Raw genomic sequence first — 20,782 nt, 5'->3', positions numbered from 1 at the left:
ACATGCCACATCTCATTTAAAATTCTGCTCAAAACTTATCTTCCTAAAGTGCTCCCTTCCATCTCCAACACTCCTCTTTGGTGACACACCCAATTCAGGTCTTCTTCACTTACCCCAGTCCCGACAACACTGAGGACTGCTTCCCATTCCACCAGTGATAACAGGGTTACTTTTTCTTTCCTCATTAAATCGAAACAAGAACCCAACAATGAGGAACTCCTCTCTTCAAAAGAATGCCCCTTTCTTACCAGCCATTAAGATGATTTTGAAAGAAATCATCATAGGAGGAATGGACAAAGGCTGCCACTGTTCCACAGACGAGGCAAAGGCATCCTCCAAAATGTGAGTGAAGCAATCTGGAGCTAAGAGAAAGGCCATTCCCTCACCAAACAGTTAAAGAAACCATATTAAAAAACACAAATCCTGTGACAGCCTGAAGAGGTGGGATGGGGTAGGAAGTAGAACTTGCAGCATACGAGGCTTCCTTGTCCTTCACTATCTCCTGGAGCTTGCTCAAACTCATGTCCATTGAGTTGATGATGCCATCCAACCATCTATCACCGCCTTCCCCTTCCGTGCTCATGCTCAATCTTTCCCAGCATCAGGGTCTTTTCCAAAGAGTCGGCTCATGTGTATACCTATGGTTGATTCATGCTGATGTATGACAGAAACCAACACAGTATTGTAAAGCAATTATCTTCCAATGAAAAATAAATTTAAAAATCAAATCAAATCACCAATCCTAGGCCTCCAATACCAATTCTACTGAAGGCAGAGTTTCTAATAACAAGGTTTATAATCAGAACCACCCACAAAGGCATGGGTAAAGTAACTATGACAAAGCTTGAAATGCCAGTGTGTGGTTGTTACTGGAGGAGACGGATGGATGCAGGAAAAAGAAACAAGAGTTAAAAGAGCAAGAGCCCCAGAGAAGCAGAGGGCATCCTGGGGTGAGAAGGAAACAGCCACTTTACTTGTCATTAGAGTCATATTATCATTTTGGAGGTTTGGAGGCTTCTGATGCCTCTGAAGAGTCAGCCATTTCTTATGAGAATTGTTCAAGGAAGACTCTGGACTTGGCCTGAAAGTAAGAAATGGTACTTCAGGTGTCCAGATTTTCCAGCACACCATGCCAGCAATTATCAAAAAAATAAACCAGATTGTAGGTTCAGGACAAACACATAGATAAGCAAGCACAGATAAGTAATCGCACTTGATGGAAAGGCTCACTTAAGCCCAGCAAAGCACAAAAAGGTTAAGAAATAATAAAAACAGTGTCTTAATTCACTTCTCAAGGCTAGGCAATTACCCATTCGCATTTGTTCAACACCCTGCAGTTTTCAAAAGCACTCGCACATATGCCAATCCACTGGAGCCCTACAATTCAGAAGTTATGGGACAGCCCACGAAGGCAGGCTCACTGTGCTCAGGGGGTAAAACTGGGGTCTAAGAATTCAATGGCCACCTACTCCAGTACTCTTGCCTGGGAAATCCCATGGGCGGAGGAGCCTGGTAGGCTGCAGTCCATGGGGTCGCTAGAGTTGGACACGATTGAGCAACTTCACTTCCACTTTTCACTTTCATGCACTGGAGAAGGAAATGGCAACCCACTCCAGTGTTCTTGCCTGGAGAATCCCAGGGACGGCAGAGCCCGGTGGGCTGCCGTCTATGGGGTCGCACAGAGTCGGACATGACTGACGCGACTTAGCAGCAGCAAAAATTCAAAGCAGTTACCTTAACCCTTCTAACTAGTCAAGAGCAGGGCTAGAAGTCAAGAAATATGGCAATCTTCTGATTCCTGATCCAAGGAATCCACTATTGCACTTAACACTTGTATTTCCATTTAAGTCAATAACTTATTTTATTGGAACCACTTGCAAATCTGTCTTCTATATAGACTGGATGCTCCTTGAGGTAAGAGGATTTTCCTTGGAACTTCACCACCAGCAAAGACACTGGCACACAGATGTTCAATAGTTGGACTGAACTAAATCTGTTTCCATTATAACAGTGTACAGACAAAAAAATTAAATGAGCAGCTCAATTCAGTGACTGAACTGAAATTTAAGCTAAATTCTTAAAATGCTATTTCTGGGCTTATTTTGTTAACATGGTATAAAACTGTTTAACAGTTGCATTTAAGAAACCGGAACTAGAAAATGAAACCAGAGTAAAAATAACAGTCGGCAATTTAAATGCAGTCCTTTAATTCCAGTTTCTTCAAAGGGCAGAGGGTAGAGAGTGGGGAACAAAGACTTTACCTATAAATTATCAACCAACAAGGATAATTTTGTTCTTAAAGTTTAACTTACAACTCCCTACAGTTCAATATACTAAAATTATTCGTCCTACTACCAAACTACTAGTCAAATTCTATTACAATAAAAACTATCAAGAGAAAAAGATCTAAATCTCAGCTAAGCACAAACTCAGTATTTTCAATATTAATTTATTTCAGTATTTCTCAACTTTTTCTTCCCATTTCTGTTCCCTAAAGGAGCTTTCTCAAAGAGTGTTTTCTCTAACCACATCCTCTCCCATAAAATTTTGGTAAGATGGCACACCGTATGTACTCAGTCACGTCCAACTCTTTCAGACCCCACAGACTGTAGACAGGCTCCTCTGTCCATGGAATTTTCCAGGCAAGATTAATAGAGTAGGTTGCCATTTCCTTCTCCAGGGAATATTCCAGACCCAGGGATCAAATCCACATCTCCTGAGTCTCCTGCACTGGCAGGCGGATTCTTTACCACTAGCACCACCTGATCGGTTTATATACTGTATGTGTATCTATGCTTTATACATAAAAGGAGTAAGAATTTTTCATCACCATCCCCAGAACCAATTTTCTCTCCCTTAGGGATGACATGACCCTCAATGAAAATACATGCTTTACTAAGTATAGTAAATATTTCCTGTATGGGAGCTATATGCCAGGCTGAGATACTCACCATGGAAAAATTCTATGACAGCAACACAGTTTAGTTTTTTAGTTTACTGTAAAAGTTTTGACCCAGAGAACTGAAATTAAAAGGGCTTAAAGACAGAGACCTTCTTCCTAATATTTGCATCTCATCAAAGGCTTAGCTCAATAAACGTGATAAACACACGGACAGTATTAGAACTCTGTATGTGGTAGTTACACAATTTGCAAATGTCATCTAGCAAGATGACCAAGCTACAGAAATGCTGGCTTCCTATTTCCAACTGAAAATCCAACTCACAACCCTGAAACCTGAAATTTTCTGTAGTCAATTTTCAAGAGGAAAAAAAGAAGACAAAACACAGCCAAAACAAAAAACTTAAACTAAAAGAAACAGTACCTCACAAAAGCTATGTTCCCTTTCTCTAGAAAAATATACACACACAATACATACAACTACAGAATGTTCACAGAATTTCTAAACTCCATCCTTTGACTCCAATTTAAGAATTTCTGTATTAAAAAAGTATGTAAATCATATACAATTTACTGTTTAAAAATAAAGGCTTTTTTTTTTTAATTTAAAATTTAACTTTTTCAGCTTAAGACTATATTTACCAGAAGTATTCTTTCTGGCAATAATGTACTTTAACATTAATTGTATTCTTGCAGATCAGAGATTTATCAAACAACTAGTAATACAAGATAATATGAATAAAATAACGCCCTACTATGTGTGTGTGTATATATATTTATCTTTAATACCTAATTTAAAACCTCAAGATTCACTAGATTATAATACTGTACAATACTATTGAAACAGGGTGCAGCTTTCAAGCTTTGATCAGAGAAACCTAAAGCCATGGCATCAATTTCAAAATGAAGACGGGTTCTCTCCTTTGTTACCTGTCATCAGATCAGATCAGTCGCTCAGTCGTGTCCGACTCCTTGTGACCCCATGAATCGCAGCACACCAGGCCTCCCTGTCCATCACCAACTCCCGGAGTTCACTCAGACTCACGTCCATCAAGTCAGTGATGCCATCCAGCCATCTCATCCTCTGTCGTCCCCTTCTCCTCTTGCCCCCAATCCCTCCCAGCATCAGAGTCTTTTCCAATGAGTCAACTCTTCACACGAGGTGGCCAAAGTACTGGAGTTTCAGCTTTAGCATCATTCCTTCCAAAGAAATCCCAGGGCTGATCTCCTTCAGAATGGACTGGTTGGATCTCCTTGCAGTCCAAGGGACTCTCAGGAGTCTTCTCCAACACCACAGTTCAAAAGCATCAATTCTTCAGCACTCAGCTTTCTTCACAGTCCAACTCTCACATCCATACATGACCACAGGAAAAACCATAGCCTTGACTAGACGGACCTTTGTTGGCAAAGGAATGTCTCTGCTTTTGAATATGCTATCTAGGTTGGTCATAACTTTCCCTCCAAGGAGTAAGCGTCTTTTAATTTCATGGCTGCAGTCACCATCTGTAGTGATTTTGGAGCCCAGAAAAATAAAGTCTGACACTGTTTCCACTGTTTCTCCATCTATTTCCCATGAAGTGATGGGACCGGATGCCATGATCTTCGTTTTCTGAATGTTGAGCTTTAAGCCAACTTTTTCACTCTCCACTTTCACTTTCATCAAGAGGATTTTTCGTTCCTCTTCACTTTCTGCCGTAAGGGTGGTGTCTTCTGCATATCTGAGGTTATTGATATTTCTCCCGGCAATCTTGATTCCAGCTTGTGTTTCTTCCAGTCCAGCGTTTCTCATGATGTACTCTGCATATAAATTAAATAAACAGGGTGACAATATACAGCCTTGACGAACTCCTTTTCCTATTTGGAAGCAGTCTGTGGTTCCATGTCCAGTTCTAACTGTTGCTTCCTGACCTGCATACAGGTTTCTCAAGAGGCAGGTCAGGTGGTCTGGTATTCCCATCTCTTGCAGAATTTTCCACAGTTTATTGTGATCCACACAGTCAAAGGCTTTGGCGTAGTCAATAAAGCAGAAATAGATGTTTTTCTGGAACTCTCTTGCTTTTTCCATGATCCAGCGGATGTTGGCAATTTGATTTCTGGTTCCTCTGCCTTTTCTAAAACCAGCTTGAACAGTTACTTGTCATGACTCTTATTAAATCGAAGAAACAGGGGGAGGACAAGCCATCTCTTTGAGCGGCTTCAGAAGGACACTCCCATGAAAATAAAATCCCCTAAACAAAGACTACAGCAACTCTGAGTGATACAATTTACTCTGATTAATAGAAAAATTATGCAGATACAAAGCAGAAAGTTTGCTTGGACATAAAGCAGTGTTGGGCCAAGTTTAACACAACATAACTGGACAAGTACAATGCATTTTACAGTCTTTTGAGATTTACATATGAGTGGACAATGACTATAATAGGTTATCTCTTTAAATGTCAAAAAGTATGCCTAAATATTTGATCAAAATAACTTCAAAGTGTAATTCTAAAAGATAATCACAAATGATCCATACAGGAATGCTCAGATGGTTTAAAATGAATAAATATCAAACATCAGTATGACATATAAAGTGAATCAGTATTTTGGCCACACTGTAAGAGAACCCTGAAGAAAAGTAATTTCACTAATATAAAATCTTATGTAAAAGATACAATCAAGTGGTTCAGTGAACTCCAAAAACTAATTTTATAACTAATATTTCATATGTGTGTCCTCTTAAATGCACCTGAAAAAATAAATGATCCCTCAAATCATTCAAAAGTATGAACAGCACATTATTTTTATTAAAGGAATAACAAAATTCTAAAACCTAGAAGTCTTTATTATACTTTAAATTACTAAAATCTTAACACATCTTTAAATACTCAGTATTGAATGAATTTCTCATTAACAGATTTGATATGCAGATATGTGTATTACTGCATGTACAGGAAGGAGAATTTTTTTTTTTTAAGTTATCCATCATAATAAGTACTGTACGTCAAAGTAGAAATCTTGGGAAACTCCAAAAATGGAACACTTTTAGATCACTCTTTAGAGCTAATTTAAAAGTCACACAAAAGACAGTTCTATCATTTTAGTTAAACTTAACTATTTTACCCTAAGTGTGTATTATCCAGCTCAAGCATCTACTTATTTTTCAAGATACAGAGTTAAATTAGCACATTAAGGTTCTTACCTGCAAGCATTCAAAACATCAAAAACTGACTGTGGCCATCTTTAAAAAGGGACTTTACTGGAAGGTTCTTAAAGCTTACAAAATTGAAAGATGCCTGGGAAATCAAGATGGAAAAGACAAGCACCACAGGGCTAGGGAGAAGGAATCTAAAACAAATCAGAGAACAATCTTACCCACACACTGATGCTCCACTGCTGCTGCTAAGTTGCTTCAGTTGTGTTCAACTCTGTGCGACCCCACAGCTAGTCACCCACCAGGCTCCCCCGTCCCTGGGATTCTCCAGGCAAGAACACTGGAGTGAGTTGCCATTTCCTTCTCCAATGCATCAACTGACAGGTCCTCCAAAATCCCCAAAGCCTCTGGTTCTGCTCTCAAGATCCAAAGTCCAAGGAGAAAACAAAAGGTTGGACAAGTCTAGGTCTGACTACACTACAAAAGGGAAGGGGTGAATGCTTCAATAGGGCATCCCGGGGATGTATACAATGGGAAACACCCTAGGCAAAATAAAACCTTAAAAGAACAACGTGAAGGGTAAAACAAGAAATGTTCACAACAGTCGTCAAAACTACAGGAGAGGTCTACGTCTCCATTTTAGAGAGCTCTGAGGCTCAGAGCATTTGAACAACATGGAAAGCAAAGGATATACCTCAGATCAAGACTACACCATATCTTTCCACTCTGCTATTTCACATTCCACTCTAAATTATACCTGGTCATTTAATACAATCAAATCCAACTTTAAACCACTAAGATGTTCCATGAATGAAGATATTTAAAAGTATATGACACCAGTTATTTCACTTAATTCTCAATGAGGCATTCAGAAAACAATGACTATAGGAGGCATCTATGGAAAAATCAAATAGTTGGGAGGGGACACACCTAGCTTGTTTGCTGTCTCTTCCTCTTAAACACAGGAGAGATTGCAGAAATCTTGCTATTTGGAAGTTGAATTCAAGTATAAACCTATCTGCCATCTTGTTGTGGGCTACTCATTATTTACTTCAATACCTATGTCCTCTGCCTACTTTAAGCATCGAACCCCCAGAGGGGCCCAGGCATCTGTGTTTTAATAAGACAGAAAGTAAAATCATTGGTAAAAAAAATCTGAAATGAAATTCACAATAACTTTAGTTATCCCTAATAGGTAATCTGAAGCCAGACCATCTGCTCACTGGCAGGCAAGCTGAGCCTTCTGTTCAGTAAACAGGCGAGGAGGAGAATACTAGATTCAGGATATGAGTTAAAAGAATTTTTTTAATATTGTAGATTGTAAATGTGCTAAAAGTTAAGTTGATAATAAAATGAGAATGAACAAATGACAACGTCAAACAAGCAAGTCACAAACTTGCTTTACAAAAGATACAAATTAAAATACAAAAAAGGGGGAAACTATGCTGAATTCTCAAGTCAAGCAAGTGGTGGCCCTTGAGGACCAGGCAGTGACTGGAAAGGAAATTAAGTGGGGCTTCTGGAGAGCTGCTCAGGTTGTTTCTTGATGTAGATGTTGGTTCAACAGGTGTGTTCAGTTTGCGAAAATTCTTCACACTCACGTGCACTTTTCTGTAGGTTTATTATTCAACAAAAAGTAATTTTTCACAAGCCATTAGTCTCAGCATTATTAAAAAAAATTAAAACCAAGCTAATTTCACCTCTCACAATTTCTTCAAAATTTTCCTTGTTTTGATTTCAAGTAAGGTTAGCTCTAGGGCTTCCCTGGTGCCTCAGATGGTAAAGAATCTGCCTGCAATGCGGAAGACCCAAGTTTGATTACTGGGTTGGGAAGATCCCCTGGAGAAGGGAATGGCTACTCACTCCAATATTTTTGCCCTGAGAATCCTGGACAGAGGTTACAGTCCATGGAGTCGCAAAGAGTCAGAAAGGACTGAGCAAATTTTATCTATCTAAGGTTAGTTCACAAATACATAAAGTGTATCCATTATTAATGACAAACATAACCTTTGAATTTAGCTTTTGAGTATCTTAAAAGTACCCAGCTATGACAAAGATGGACATTAAATTAAAATAATAAAAAGTTAAAGCAGTGAGCTCTGTATTACAGCTAAAATTTAGAATTTGTTAATATGAAATTTAATAAGTTAAAACCTAGTATTAATAAGCATAAATGCCTAGAGCCTACATGAGAGTAACTCCTGTCCCTAAAAAGAATGATACAAGTAGAAGACAGGAGGGGGAGGAAGGGGGGAGGGGGGGAGAAAGGGAGGGGGGGAGAAAGGGAGGGTGGGATCTCCTAAGGACAAAGATACAAATGCAGGAGTTGCCAGGGCTAATTATGTAAAGATGTGAGGACAGGGGGAAACACAGGTTAATCCCCAAAACCTCTAAAGCAATGCAAAGTCCCAACCCCGCCCACCACCACAATTCCAAGAACTTGCCTGCTAAAGGGAAAACAGTTTCCTTCGCTCTGTGGTTGTGGAAATGATCAGAATTAGCATCTGGACCTTGGCCAGGACATGGCAGAGTATAGTGTCTTCTGACACAAACACAACATATGGCCTCAATTACCTGTCACCAAAGAACTTCAAATTTTCTATATTTTGTAAGCACTATTAAGTTGCAACAAATAAATTCTTTAGATTATCTTCATGAAAACCAATCAAGGGAAAATAGCATGTTAATATTCTTCAGCTTAAACATGGATCAGTAGTGTCAAGACTCCTGGGACTTCATGGACTGTAACCCGCTAGGCTTCTCTGTCCATGGAATTCCCCAGACAAGAATACTGGAGTTGGCTTCCACATTCAGAGTAACACATACTCAAAAAGGTACTTTCTCACTCTAATTTCTCATTTACAGTGACTCAGAAGTCCAAAAGCTAGTTTTGGTTTAGCTTTTAAGTTTTAGTTTTACACAAAGAATATATCCACATAGAAAAGTCTCAAAACTTACAAAGAAGATACTCACTGAGGAATATGGACGAGACTTGTTTTCTTCCTTTTGCTTTTTTTAGTATTTTTTACAATGTTACTTTTGTCCCAGAGTAAAAAGATAAAAACATTTATTACCAAGATTCTAAACTTTGAAGCTGAAAAAACCTTTTATAAACCTAAAATCACATGTCTAGGACACTATACCTCACTTGTTTTTCCAAAGAGAAAAAAGAAATTTCATATACAGCCTGGCTGCATCATAACTCAGGTACTAAAAGAGATATTGAGTCCCTTTCGTGGCCAGAGGAACATCAAGTGATCATCAGACAGACCTGAGCAAACTGGAAACCTAGATAACACAAATACTCCAGACATTTCCATCAAGGTAAACTTTAACTCATTAGATTACTAAATATCAGGAGTCCACAAACAATCCATATAAAACTCACCTATATCTGATAAGTTTTGGAGAAAGATGACAAAGTTGCCTTAACATGATTTTTTTTTTTTTTTTTTTTGCCCATCTCTGTGAATTGGGAAAACTACTGAAAAACAAAAAAACTTAGATATTTTTGGATCTGACTCTCAAAATGTGCTGTCTGTAGTTTCCATATATAACAAGCTTCTGGGACCCTTCACCATACATGATTTATACAATATCCACTCGTCTGACCCTCGGCAGGTCTCTAAAAATAATCAGCTTTGCAGATACACACATGATAAAGCAAATACAGCAAAATGTTAATTATAGAACCCAGGTGAGTATATAGGTGTCCACCGTAGCATTTTTCCCAACTCCTCTATGTGTGAATATTTTCACAAGGTATAAGCGTGAAAATAATTGTTTCAAAGTGAGAACACACGTTATCTATCGAAACGCTGAGGCCTTTCATCAAGTCACAAACCTAGCATTTCAAGCACCCCCACGAAAAAGTCCCTCCTTCTTTGAGACTGCAAGACTTTTTTTTGAGAACAGTAAAACTGACGAAATGATAAAATTATAATCTCTCACCCAAAGCATGTTTACCTAGAAAGACAATTTGCAGGAGGTTTCTTGAAAATTTTGTTGGACTTTAACAATAAAAATAAAACTTTTGCTTCCATTACCATTTCACGGAAATTTTTCAAAATTTCCAAACAATACACCTTAAGTTGTTGTTCTTTCTTGTCAGTCCTCAGAAAGCATGTCAGTGGACCTCTCCCAGGTCCTAAAACCTGCAGAACCTATGGGTTCAGGGCGCTGGTGGTTCCAAGTGTTTCACGCTAACCTGCACTCCGTGGGAATTGTACCAAGGTTTACTCGGGTTAAACAGGCGAGGAAAAAAGCGAGAACGCAAGAGACCGCCGTGGAGTCAAAATGAAAGGAGTGATTGAGAAACCAGAAAGGGAAATCCAAACAATCAGTGCGAGAGGGTGAGCTGGGAGCTCCCGCGCGCGGAGCTCGGAGAGCAGGCGCGCGGAGCCAGTAGCCGGGCTCCCGCCTGGCGCCTGGACCCTGCACCGGCCGCCCCCGCCCTGCCCGCCGCGCCCGCACCTCTCGGTCCTTGAGGCCCAGCAGGAGCACTTCCTCCATCAGGGTCAGCCGCGTTTCCTTGGAGTCGCCCTTGTCGTCGTCGTCCTGCTCGTCGCGACGGCTCTGCGCGTCGTCCTCGTCGTTGCCGCCGCCGCCGCCCGCCGCCCGCTCCTTGTCGGCGGCGTTGCGGGAGGCCTCGGTACGCCGCTGCACCAGCCCGGAGCTGCGCTGGGTCAGCGAGGTCATGGCTCCGCCGCGCCGGGCCGAGAGGGACGCAGGACCTGCCGGGTCTCCCTCTTCCTCCCTCCGCGGCCCCCGACCCGCGCTTCCGTGTTAGGACCGGGCACTGGGGAGACGTCCGTCGGCAGCGGGGCTGGATGCAGTCATGAGGAGACGGGCGGAGGGGGAGCGGGTGGGCCCGGCGTCGGTGGGGCGGACGAGGGGCTCTATACTTTCTGTGGCCGCGGCCGTGAGGCAGCCGCAACAAGACGGAGGCGGTAAAAGAGGACGCGGCTGAGGAAGAAGCGGCGGCGGCGGCGCCTTTCCAATATGGCGGCGCCGGCTGACGTCACTGGAGGATGTGGCACGGACTGCGCGGGGCGGGCCCGGAGGGCGCCGGAAGCGGCGGGCAGGGACCCGGGGGCCGGGGAGTGGGCGGGGGCAAGGGTCTGCGGTCTAGGACCCCCGTCCCTGGCCCCTGGAACTCCCCCGGCCCTCGCCGTTTCCTTAGAGTCCCTTCAGCGCCTGGCCCGCGCCCCTCTTCCCGTGACGTGTCCTTCCTCCGTCCGCCTTCCCCTGTGTCCCCTAAGGAGCCGGGGCTGAAAGTAGACATTGGAAAGGCCTCAACGAATCGGGGCAGCCTTGGCCTTGCGATGGCGAACCATGATCCGTCTGGAGCTGCGCCCACAGCACCCGAGACACCACTATCCTCGGAGTAGGCCTCGGGCGGGGCTGGGCTTGGAGTCCGGTGTCCCGGTGAAACACTGGAAGGACTTTGCTCACCGCCGACGGAGCGTGGAGAGAACGCTCTCTCTGCCCACATTCCCAGACCCTTCAGGAGCAGCTGCGTTTACATAGCCTGAAAACGGACTTTTAGCTTTTCTGGGTATATTACGGTACGAAGAGAGAGGTTAGAACAAATTGAATAGTTTGGTTTGTAAAACTTTGTCCCTCCTGCCTATCCGGGCGCAGTGAGTACAGTTAGCACTGCACAGGTCAGTACAGTCAACCTTAACGAGCTTTTTATAGAGACAATAAACCTGTTGCGTTTCATGCCACGTCTTTGCACACATTAAATCTTTCAATTTAATTACTAGGTTAAATTCTCTTGGCGTGCTTGACTGTGCACGTTCTGTTAAAGAATAGATGTCAAACCTGAGGGGAGGGCGTTGGAAGGCCAGGAGAGTGGAACTTACACATAAAACAGTATCCAGAAATGGCATTGTATGCCATCCGACATTATTTAAAGTCAGGAGTGACCACAGGCTGTGGCTTCACAATGATTTAGATAGGAGGAATGTAACTGGACTGAAGCTGTAATAAGAGAGAAACGCCCACGGTAAAACCGTAGCATGGAACATTTTGGCTACAGAGTTATTTTCCTTCCACAAACCCATTATCCAGAACTCATGCTGGCCTTCACCACCACCACCACCCCCTGCCTCGGAAAATGGGAAGCTAAATCTGGGGTGGGGAGAAGAGGGCAGGATGAGCACAATGTTCCCTTCCTTTTTCCTATCTGTTTGAGCAAAGGTCGATTTCAGTTCAACCAATTTCTTTCATTGGCATCCTGTTCAACTGTTTTTTCCCTCTTCCCCCCACTCCCCGCCCCCCAGTTCTTTCACAAATAGTTTAAAATGTTGCTTTTCAAAAGAAATATAATTAGTTGATTAATATAGTCAAATATATAGTTTAAAGAGTATGAAGACAGATACAGTGAAAATCTTCATTCTAGCCCTGATCCTGTTCACCCAGTTGTTCCCCTCTTCCCTTGGTGATTTTCAAAGACCTTAGCAGATTAGGGGAAACCTAATTCCCCTCCCCTTGAGTGTGGGCCAGACTTTGTGACTCTCTTCAAAGGAATTGAATGTGGCAGGCAGGACTTTGTGTGACTTCTCAGATTAGGACAATAGTGTTTGCAACTTCTCCCTTGTTCTCCTTTCCTCTCTCTCAGATCTGAGGGAGGCCAGCTGCCCTGTCATGAAGACATTAAAGCAGCCTTATGAAGAGGCCTAGTTGCAAAGGAACTGAGGCCTCCTGCCCAACAGCCGTGTGAGTGAGTCATCTTGGAAGTGAATCCCCTGAATGTGTGCTAAATCACTTCAGTAGTGTCTGACTCTGTGACACTATGGACTATAGCCCGCCAGGGATTCTCCAGACAAGAATACTGGAGTGGGTTGCCATTCCTTTCTCCAGGGTATCTTTCCTACCCAGGGATTGAACCCAAGTCTCCTGTAGCTCCTGCATTACAGGCAGATTCTTTACCGCTGAGCCATCAGGGAAGACAAATTTGTTAATTACAACCTCATTAAAGATTCTGAACCTCTACCACCAGGCTAAGCCATTCCTGAAATGGCTTCAAAAACAGTGAAATAATAAATATTTGTTGTTTTCAGCTACTAAGTTTGGAATAATTTGTTATGCAGTATAGGTACTAAGAACTTCCCTGGTGGCTCAGATGGTAAAGAATCTGCCTGCAATGCAGGAGATCCAAGTTTGAGTCCTCCGTTTGGGAAGATTCCCTGGAGAAGGGAATGGCAGCCCACTCCAATATTCTTGCTGGAGAATTCCATGGACAGAGGAGCCTGGTGGACTACAGTCTGTGGGGTCTCAAAGAGTTAGAAACAACTGAGCGACTTACACACAGGTACTAAAATTCTCGGGCATATATACACAAATATATCAGTACTTAAGAGCTTGTTTGTGATTACTTTCAGTTGCTTCATATTCTATTGTATAGACATACCATAATTTTTTTGGTCACACCCCTATTGATGGACATTTAGGCTGTTTCCAGTCCTTTGCTATTGGAAACAATACTATAATAAATACAGTGAATAGCTACATTTTGTCCACAAAAATATATGCTCATTGTCTATTCCTGCAACAGTATCATACTTTTGAAATTGTTCAGACTTTACGTAACTTCATTGCTCTTTTTTTTTTAAGAGTTTTCCTAGCATTTTTTCCTTACTTATTTTCTACAAAGTAGACTTCCAAATCACCTTGTCTCTATACAAAGAAAAAGGGAGGAAAGGAAAGAAAGAAAAAACAAAGGAAGGAAGGAAGAGAAGAATAAATTATATTTGGGAACCAAAATATATATTCCTAATAACAAGGACCATTTATTTATTGACTGCTGGAAATGTGCCAGGCATACTTTCCCGAGGAGAAGACAATGGCACCCCACTCCAGTACTCTTGCCTGGAAAATCCCATGGATGGAGGAGCCTGGTAGGCTGCAGTCCATGGGGTCGCTAGAGTCGGACACGATTGAGCAACTTCACTTTCACTTTTCACTTTCATGCATTGGAGGAGGAAATGGCAACCCACTCAGGTGTTCTTGCCTGGAGAATCCCAGGGACAGCGGTGCCTGGTGGGCTGCTGTCTATGGGGTCACACAAAGTCAGACACGACTGAAGCGACTTAGCAGCTGTTAGGTGTGGACTTCAACTGCTTCCTGCAGTGCAGCTTGTTGGTCCCATACCTCATGTCCATGTGGGTCACCTCCAAATGTTCAGGAGTTAGCAGTTCAAGCTGGTGGATGAATGCTGTCCTTTCTCTTCCCTGCTACTGCTACTGCTAAGGTGCTTCAGTCGTGTCCGACTCTGTGTGACCCCGTAGACGGCAGCCCACCAGGCTCCACCCTCCCTGGGATTCTCCAGGCAAGAACACTGGAGTGGGTTGCCATTTCCTTCTCCAATGCATGAAAAGTGAAAGTGAAGTCACTCAGTCGTGTCCGACTCTATGCGACCCCATAGACAGCAGCCCAACAGGTTCCTCTGTCCATGGGATTCTCCAGGAAAGAGTACTGGAGTGGGGTGCCATTGCCTTCTCCGTCTCTTCCCTAATGGATTGTTTTTAGATCGTTTATACAACTTCTCAGTGATACTAAGCTACAGCAAGCTCAACAACACATTCTACATATGGCTCTCCCACTTTAAGCCTCAATCCGTCTGTCCTGTGCGCCCCATTCCTGGGAGATGGACTCCGTAACAAAATAGTAGCACAAAAGCCTTTGTCTTGGGTCCTGCCTTCTGGGAATTCCAGAGTAACAAACCCATCTTTTTTGCAAAGAAACTGAAGCTTGGGGACGTTAAGTAATCAGCCCAACCAAGCACATCTGGCAAACTGCAAGCCTGATGCTTGGTGAAATAAATGCTCATTATTGTGACTAAGATTTTGTGTTATCAAGCAGCAGTATCTGGGTGATACTAATATGTTAACCCAGTTCTCACAACATCCTATGTGCTATAATTAGCCTTATTTTACAGAAAAGGCACAAAGAGATAAAGTATCTTACCCAAAATCCACAGCCTGCCTCCAGAGTCCATGTTCTTAACCAAAACCTCAGAATGATGCAATGATTTTACAGTACAGGAAGTGGTCTTTTCATAAGAGACAAGCAGGTCCAAAAACACATATGCAAAGTTTCAAAGATACAAAAATTTTTTTAAATATTTACTTATTTACATGGGATCTTCGTTGTGTCACACAGAATGCTTTGCTGTGGCACATGGACTCTCTAGTTGAGGCGGGTGGGCTCAGTAATTGAGGTGCTTGGGTTTAGTTGCTCCTCGACATGTGGGATCTTAGTTCCCCAACAAGGGATTGAACCTGCATCCCCTTCCGTTGCAAAGCAGATCCTTAACCACTGGACCACCAGAGGAGTCTCCTAAAATTTTATTTTTGAGTAAGTGATAATAAATTCACATACTTCAAAAATAAAAATGGATAAAAGGAACATACATGGAGAATTTGTGCTCCTTCCCATGCTCCCATCTATCAAAGGCATAATTGTAACATAGCCCTTATAATTCTTGCAGCCCTACTATCTACATGTATGTGGGATCCCCTCTCCTTCAGTGGGAGCAGATTTTGTAAATTACTTCTAACCACTGTGTGTGTGTGTAAAAGTCACTCCGTTGTGTCTGACTCTTTGCAACCCTATAGACTGTAGCCCACCAGGCCCCTCTGTCCATGGGATTCTCCAGACAAGAATACTGGAGTGGGTAGCCTTTCCCTTCTCCAGGGTCCCAACCCAGGGATCAAACCCAGGTCTCCTGCATTGCAGGTGGATTCTTTACCATCTGAGCCACCAGGGAAACCCCATTCTAACCACTAGAATATGGCAAAAGGGAGGGGATGGTGCAGGTGTAATTAAGGTCCTTAATAAATTCACACTGAGTTAATCAAAAGAGATTATCCTGGGTGGGTCTGCATAATCAGGTGACATCATCACTTTCTCTTGAAAGTGAAGCCATCTCTTCTTTAATTAGAGAGACTTGAGTCAGCTGAGACACTCTCTTGAAACAGCTGCGTTGTGAACTGCCATGGAGAGGGGTAATCTCTAAGAGCTGATGGTCTCAATCTTAGAACTAAAGCAACTAAATTATGCCAACAGTATGAATGAGCTTGGAAGAGGACTCCAAGTTCCAGGTGAGAATATACCCCAGCCAACACTTTGATCAAGTGAGACTCTGAGCAAAAAATCCAGTTAAGCTATGCCAAATTCCTGACCGATAGAAACTCTGAAATAATAAATGTGTGTTGTTTTAAGACTGCTTCTGCTGCTGCTGCTAAGTCGATTCAGTCGTGTCCAACTCTGTGCGACCCCATAGACAGCAGCCCACCAGGCTCTGCCGTCCCTGGGATTCTCCAGGCAAGAACACTGGAGTGGGGTGCCATTGCCTTCTCCAATGCATGAAAGTGAAAAGTGAAAGTGAAGTCCCTCAGTCATGTCTGACTCTTTGCGACCCCATGGACTGCAGCCTACCAGGCTCCTCCGCCCATGGGATTTTCCAGGCAAGAGTACTGGAGTGGGGTGCCATTGCCTTCTCCGTGTTTTAAGACACTGAACTTGTAATTTGTTATGCCACAGATGCAGGTAGGTTGGGAAAAACAGAGTGGTAAACTATATATCATGAAAACAGCAACCATCAGGCAAAATAGACTTTAAGACCACACATACACACAACATTGTAAATCAACTGTACTTCAATAAAAAATTAAAATAAGTATAAGACCACACATACACTAGAAATACACTCTCACAAAAGTTAATAGGAATACACTCTCACATTTGTAGTCAGTCAATTTTTAATAAGGCTGCCAAGGCAATTCAATGGGAAAGAATAGTCTTTTCAAAACAAATGGTACAGAAACAACTATTTATCCACATACCAATAAATAAAGTGGAACCCTACCTTACACCATATACAAAAATTAACTTAAGATGGATCAAAGACCTAAATGTATAGCTAAAAATATAAAATGTTTAGATGAAAATTGGCTTCATGCTGTTGAATTGGGTAATGGTTTCTTAGATATAACCAAAAACCCAAACTAGAAAACAAAAAAGAGATAAATTGAACATTATTAAAAGAATACCATTAAGAAAATGTGCTTCAAAGGACACCATCAAAAAAAATCAAAAGTCAACTGGTGTAATGGGAAAAAAATTTTATAAATCATATACTTGATAAAGAGCTTATAACTAGAATATATAAAGAACTCTTACAACTCAATAATAAAATCACAAGTAATCCAATTTAAAATAGGCAGAGTAGACAGTCGCCCTGCTGCCTCCTCTGCCTGAGCGGCTAGAGCCAGAGTCCTCGAAGCCAGTCCAGAGCCGGAACAAGTGCAGCCGAAAGAAGGAGCACCTGCAGGCCAACAGCATACCCCAGGATTTGTCAGAGGCCCTGAAGGTGGCTCTAGTGGTAAAAAAAACCCACCTGCCAATGCAAGAGACTTAAGAGACATGGGGTTCATCGCTGGTTGGGGAAGATCCCCTGGAGGAAGGCACAAGCAACACACTCTGGTATTCTTGCCTGGAGAATCCCATGAGCAGAGGAGTCTGGCTGGCTACAGGTCACAGAGTGGCAAAGAGTTGGACACGACTGAAGAGACTTAGCACTCACACACATGAAGGAGGCCACCACGGAGGTGCACACCCAGGAGGAGAATGCAGAGCTCTTGAAGAGCTATCAGAAGGGCGAGGGTAACCTCTGAAGGCTATAAGCTGGTGATGGCGTCTCTGCATCACGTCTCCTTGGCCCTGGAGGAGGAGATGGAACACAACCAGGAAAACCCGGTCTACGCCCCGCCTCAGCTCCCCGGAAAGCTGCACCGCAGGGCCGCCCTGGAACAGGAAGTGGCCTTCCAGTACGGGCCCGCGGGCAAGAGGGCATCCCGTATGCGCAGGCCACCTCGCACTCGGTGCCGAGACTCCAAGAGCTCAAGCTGCTGGTGGCCCACGCCTACACCCGCTACCTGGGCGACCCGTCCAGAGTGCCACGTCCTCAAAAAGATCGCTCAGAAGGCCCTAGGCCTGCCCAGCTCCGGAGGGCCTGGCCTTCTTCACTTTCCCCAATATCACCAGCGCCACCGAGTTCAAGCAGCTAGTTGTACGGCTCCCGCATAAACACTCTCGAGGGGACCCCCGAGGTGGGGCAGTGGGTCCTGCACGAGGCCAAGACTGCCTTCCTACACAACATGCAGCTGTTTAAGGGGTTGCAGGGGCTGCTGACCCCACAACGCCAAGGACTAGGACCATATGCGGACACCAGAGCTTCGCAGGCGAACAGGCAGCAAGGCGCAAGACTCCACTCTCACCACGGCGGACCAGGAGGAAGCCCCAGCGCAGCGGCATCTCCCAGGCGCCGCTTGTGCGATGGGTCCTCGCAGTCAGCTTTCTGGTGACCACGGTCAACTTGAGGCTTTATGCCATGTGAATACAAGCGTGCTGGCTTCCTGAAGGCCATGAACTCTTTCTGGGGAGGGGCTCAGCTAACTTTCTCACCATGGGCATGGAGCGGGGGAGGGGCAGCTGTTGGGGCCCCTGGTGTCTCCCTGTGTCCCTCTCTCTGGAAGGAGCCTGCGACATCTCCCCCAACCAAAAGCACTCCAGTCAGTGACCTGAACTTCAGAGTGGGAGGAGGGGTCCTGCCCAGCCCCTCAGCAGCCTCCTCTTCCTGTTCCTGCAGCAGAGCCCAGAAGATGTAGCCAGAAGGGAAAGCTGTCCTGAACCTCTGAATGGCCTAGGTCTGAGGTCTCCTTTTGACCCCCTGCCCTGTGGGCCATGGCAGCTTTTGTATAACAGTTCGAAGATGTTGTGTCTTGTGTTTCCATCTTGTTTTTGTTGGAGCTACTTTTTGTTCCCATCTCAGACTGAACTGTGGTATTTTGTTGTGTTCTGTTATGTTTTTATAGCAGGGTTGGGATGGAATGTGAGGGCTGGGGAGGGAGATGTTTAACAGTACCATGGCCTTGGTTGCTAATGTTTATGCCAAATAATAAGCTACATGACCTGATTGAAAAAAATAGGCAAAGTATAGGTATATACTTTCCAAAGTAGATAAAAGAATAGCCAATAAGCAAATGAAAAGATGTTCAATATCATCAGGAAAGAGCAAATCAAAACCGTAATGAGATACCACTTCATACCCCTGGAATGGCTATAATAAAAAAAAAACCTATATTAATAAGTATTATAATGTGGAAAAACTGGAACCCGAGTAGTAGTTATAAGATAAAATAGTGCACCACTTTGGAAAACCCTTTGACAAAGGTTTTAACATCAAGTTACCATATTACCCAGCAATTCCATGTCTACGTATATACCCAAAATAAATGAAAACATATTTTCCACAAAAACCTGTAAGTGAATATACATAGCACCATTATTCATAATAATAGGGGGGGAGAAAGTAGGAACAACCCAAATACATCAACTGATATGGATAAATAAAATGTAGTATAAGTACATCACGAAATATTAGGCAACAAAAAGCAAGCGCTGATACATGCTACAGCACGGATAAACTTTGAAGACTCGATGCTATCTGGAGGGGCCAGTTACAAAAGATCACATACTGTGCACTTCTCTTTATAGGAAACGTCTAGAATGAGCAAATACATAGAAATGGAGAGTGGATTAGTGATCGCCCAGGGCTGGGGAGACTGGAAGGGCATGGGGAATGACTGTTAAATGGGTCCAAGTTTCTTTGGGGGATGATGAGAATGTTCTAAAACTAATAGTGGCGGTTGCACAATTCTGTGAAGATACTGAGAACCACTGAATTATAGAATTTAAAAGGATGAATTGTGTGGTACATAGATTATATTCCAATAAATCTGTTATTAACAAAAGGTAGGGATCTTTGAATTAGGTCTGGCTACAAGCGTGTTCCAAGATGCTATATTATTGAGAAAATTTTTTTTGGATTTTTTAAAAATGTACTTTTTGTAATAGGGGCTTCTTAATTTTTAAATTAAAATGTCTTGAACAAAGTTTGCTCTTTGGTGATGAATAATAAACATACTTTTGAAATAATAAAACATAAGCTCATAGTTTTAACCAATAAGTTTGGATGAGGATTTAAAATTTTAAAGAAATATAGAACAAGGTATTTTTGTTTACCTTCATTGAAAATTACAAGTAAGAAAACAAATAAACATCAAAGAAATACACAGACTAGATAAACTATAAAAATATTTTTATTTCTTTATGTAACAGTCTGTCACACAAATTCTAGGATTATATAGTTTAAGGAGCTCTCAAGGGATCAACGGAGAAGGCAATGGCACCCCACTCCAGTACTCTTGCCTGGAAAATCCCACAGACAGAGGAGCCTGGAAGGCTGCAGTCCATGGGGTCGCTGAGGGTCAGACACAACTGAGCGACTTCACTTTCACATTTCACTTTCATGCATTGGAGAAGGAAATGGCAACCCACTCCAGTGTTCTTGCCTGGAGAATCCCAGGGACAGGGGAGCCTGGTGGGCTGCCATCTATGGGGTCGCACAGAGTCGAACACGACTGAACTGACTTAGCAGTAGCAGCAAGGGATCAAGGAATAGCAAGGAGACATAAGAAAGCCTTAAGTGAACAATGCAAAGAAATAGAGGAAAACAATAGAATAGGAAAGACTAGAGGTCTGTTCAAGAAAATTATAGATACCTAGGGAACATTTCATGCAAAGATGGACACAATAAAGGACAGAAACAGTAAGGACTTAACAGAAGCAGAAGAGATTAAGAAGAAGTGGCAAGAATACACAGAAGAATTGTACAAAAA

General features: G+C 42.9%; 1 protein-coding gene and 1 pseudogene across 1 annotated transcript in view; one reads left to right on the top strand and one right to left on the bottom strand.

Annotated features, from left to right (window-relative positions):
- GOLPH3 (golgi phosphoprotein 3) overlaps nucleotides 1–11,031 on the bottom strand; it is a 51,950-nt gene extending 40,919 nt beyond the window's left edge. The window contains 1 exon segment of the mRNA NM_001075948.1: nucleotides 10,506–11,031. Within this exon segment, the coding sequence (NP_001069416.1) occupies nucleotides 10,506–10,730 (225 nt within the window). The 5' untranslated portion in view covers nucleotides 10,731–11,031.
- Nucleotides 11,032–14,387: 3,356 nt separating this feature from the next.
- On the top strand, nucleotides 14,388–20,257 carry LOC614117 (heme oxygenase 1-like; annotated as a pseudogene).
- The last annotated feature ends 525 nt before the right edge of the window (nucleotides 20,258–20,782 follow it).

This window comes from Bos taurus, chromosome 20 (assembly GCF_002263795.3).
Source record: "Bos taurus isolate L1 Dominette 01449 registration number 42190680 breed Hereford chromosome 20, ARS-UCD2.0, whole genome shotgun sequence".
Taxonomy (NCBI): domain Eukaryota; kingdom Metazoa; phylum Chordata; class Mammalia; order Artiodactyla; family Bovidae; genus Bos; species Bos taurus.
The sequence above is the reverse complement of the archived record's forward strand: the minus strand, read 5'-3'. Positions and strand labels throughout refer to the sequence as shown.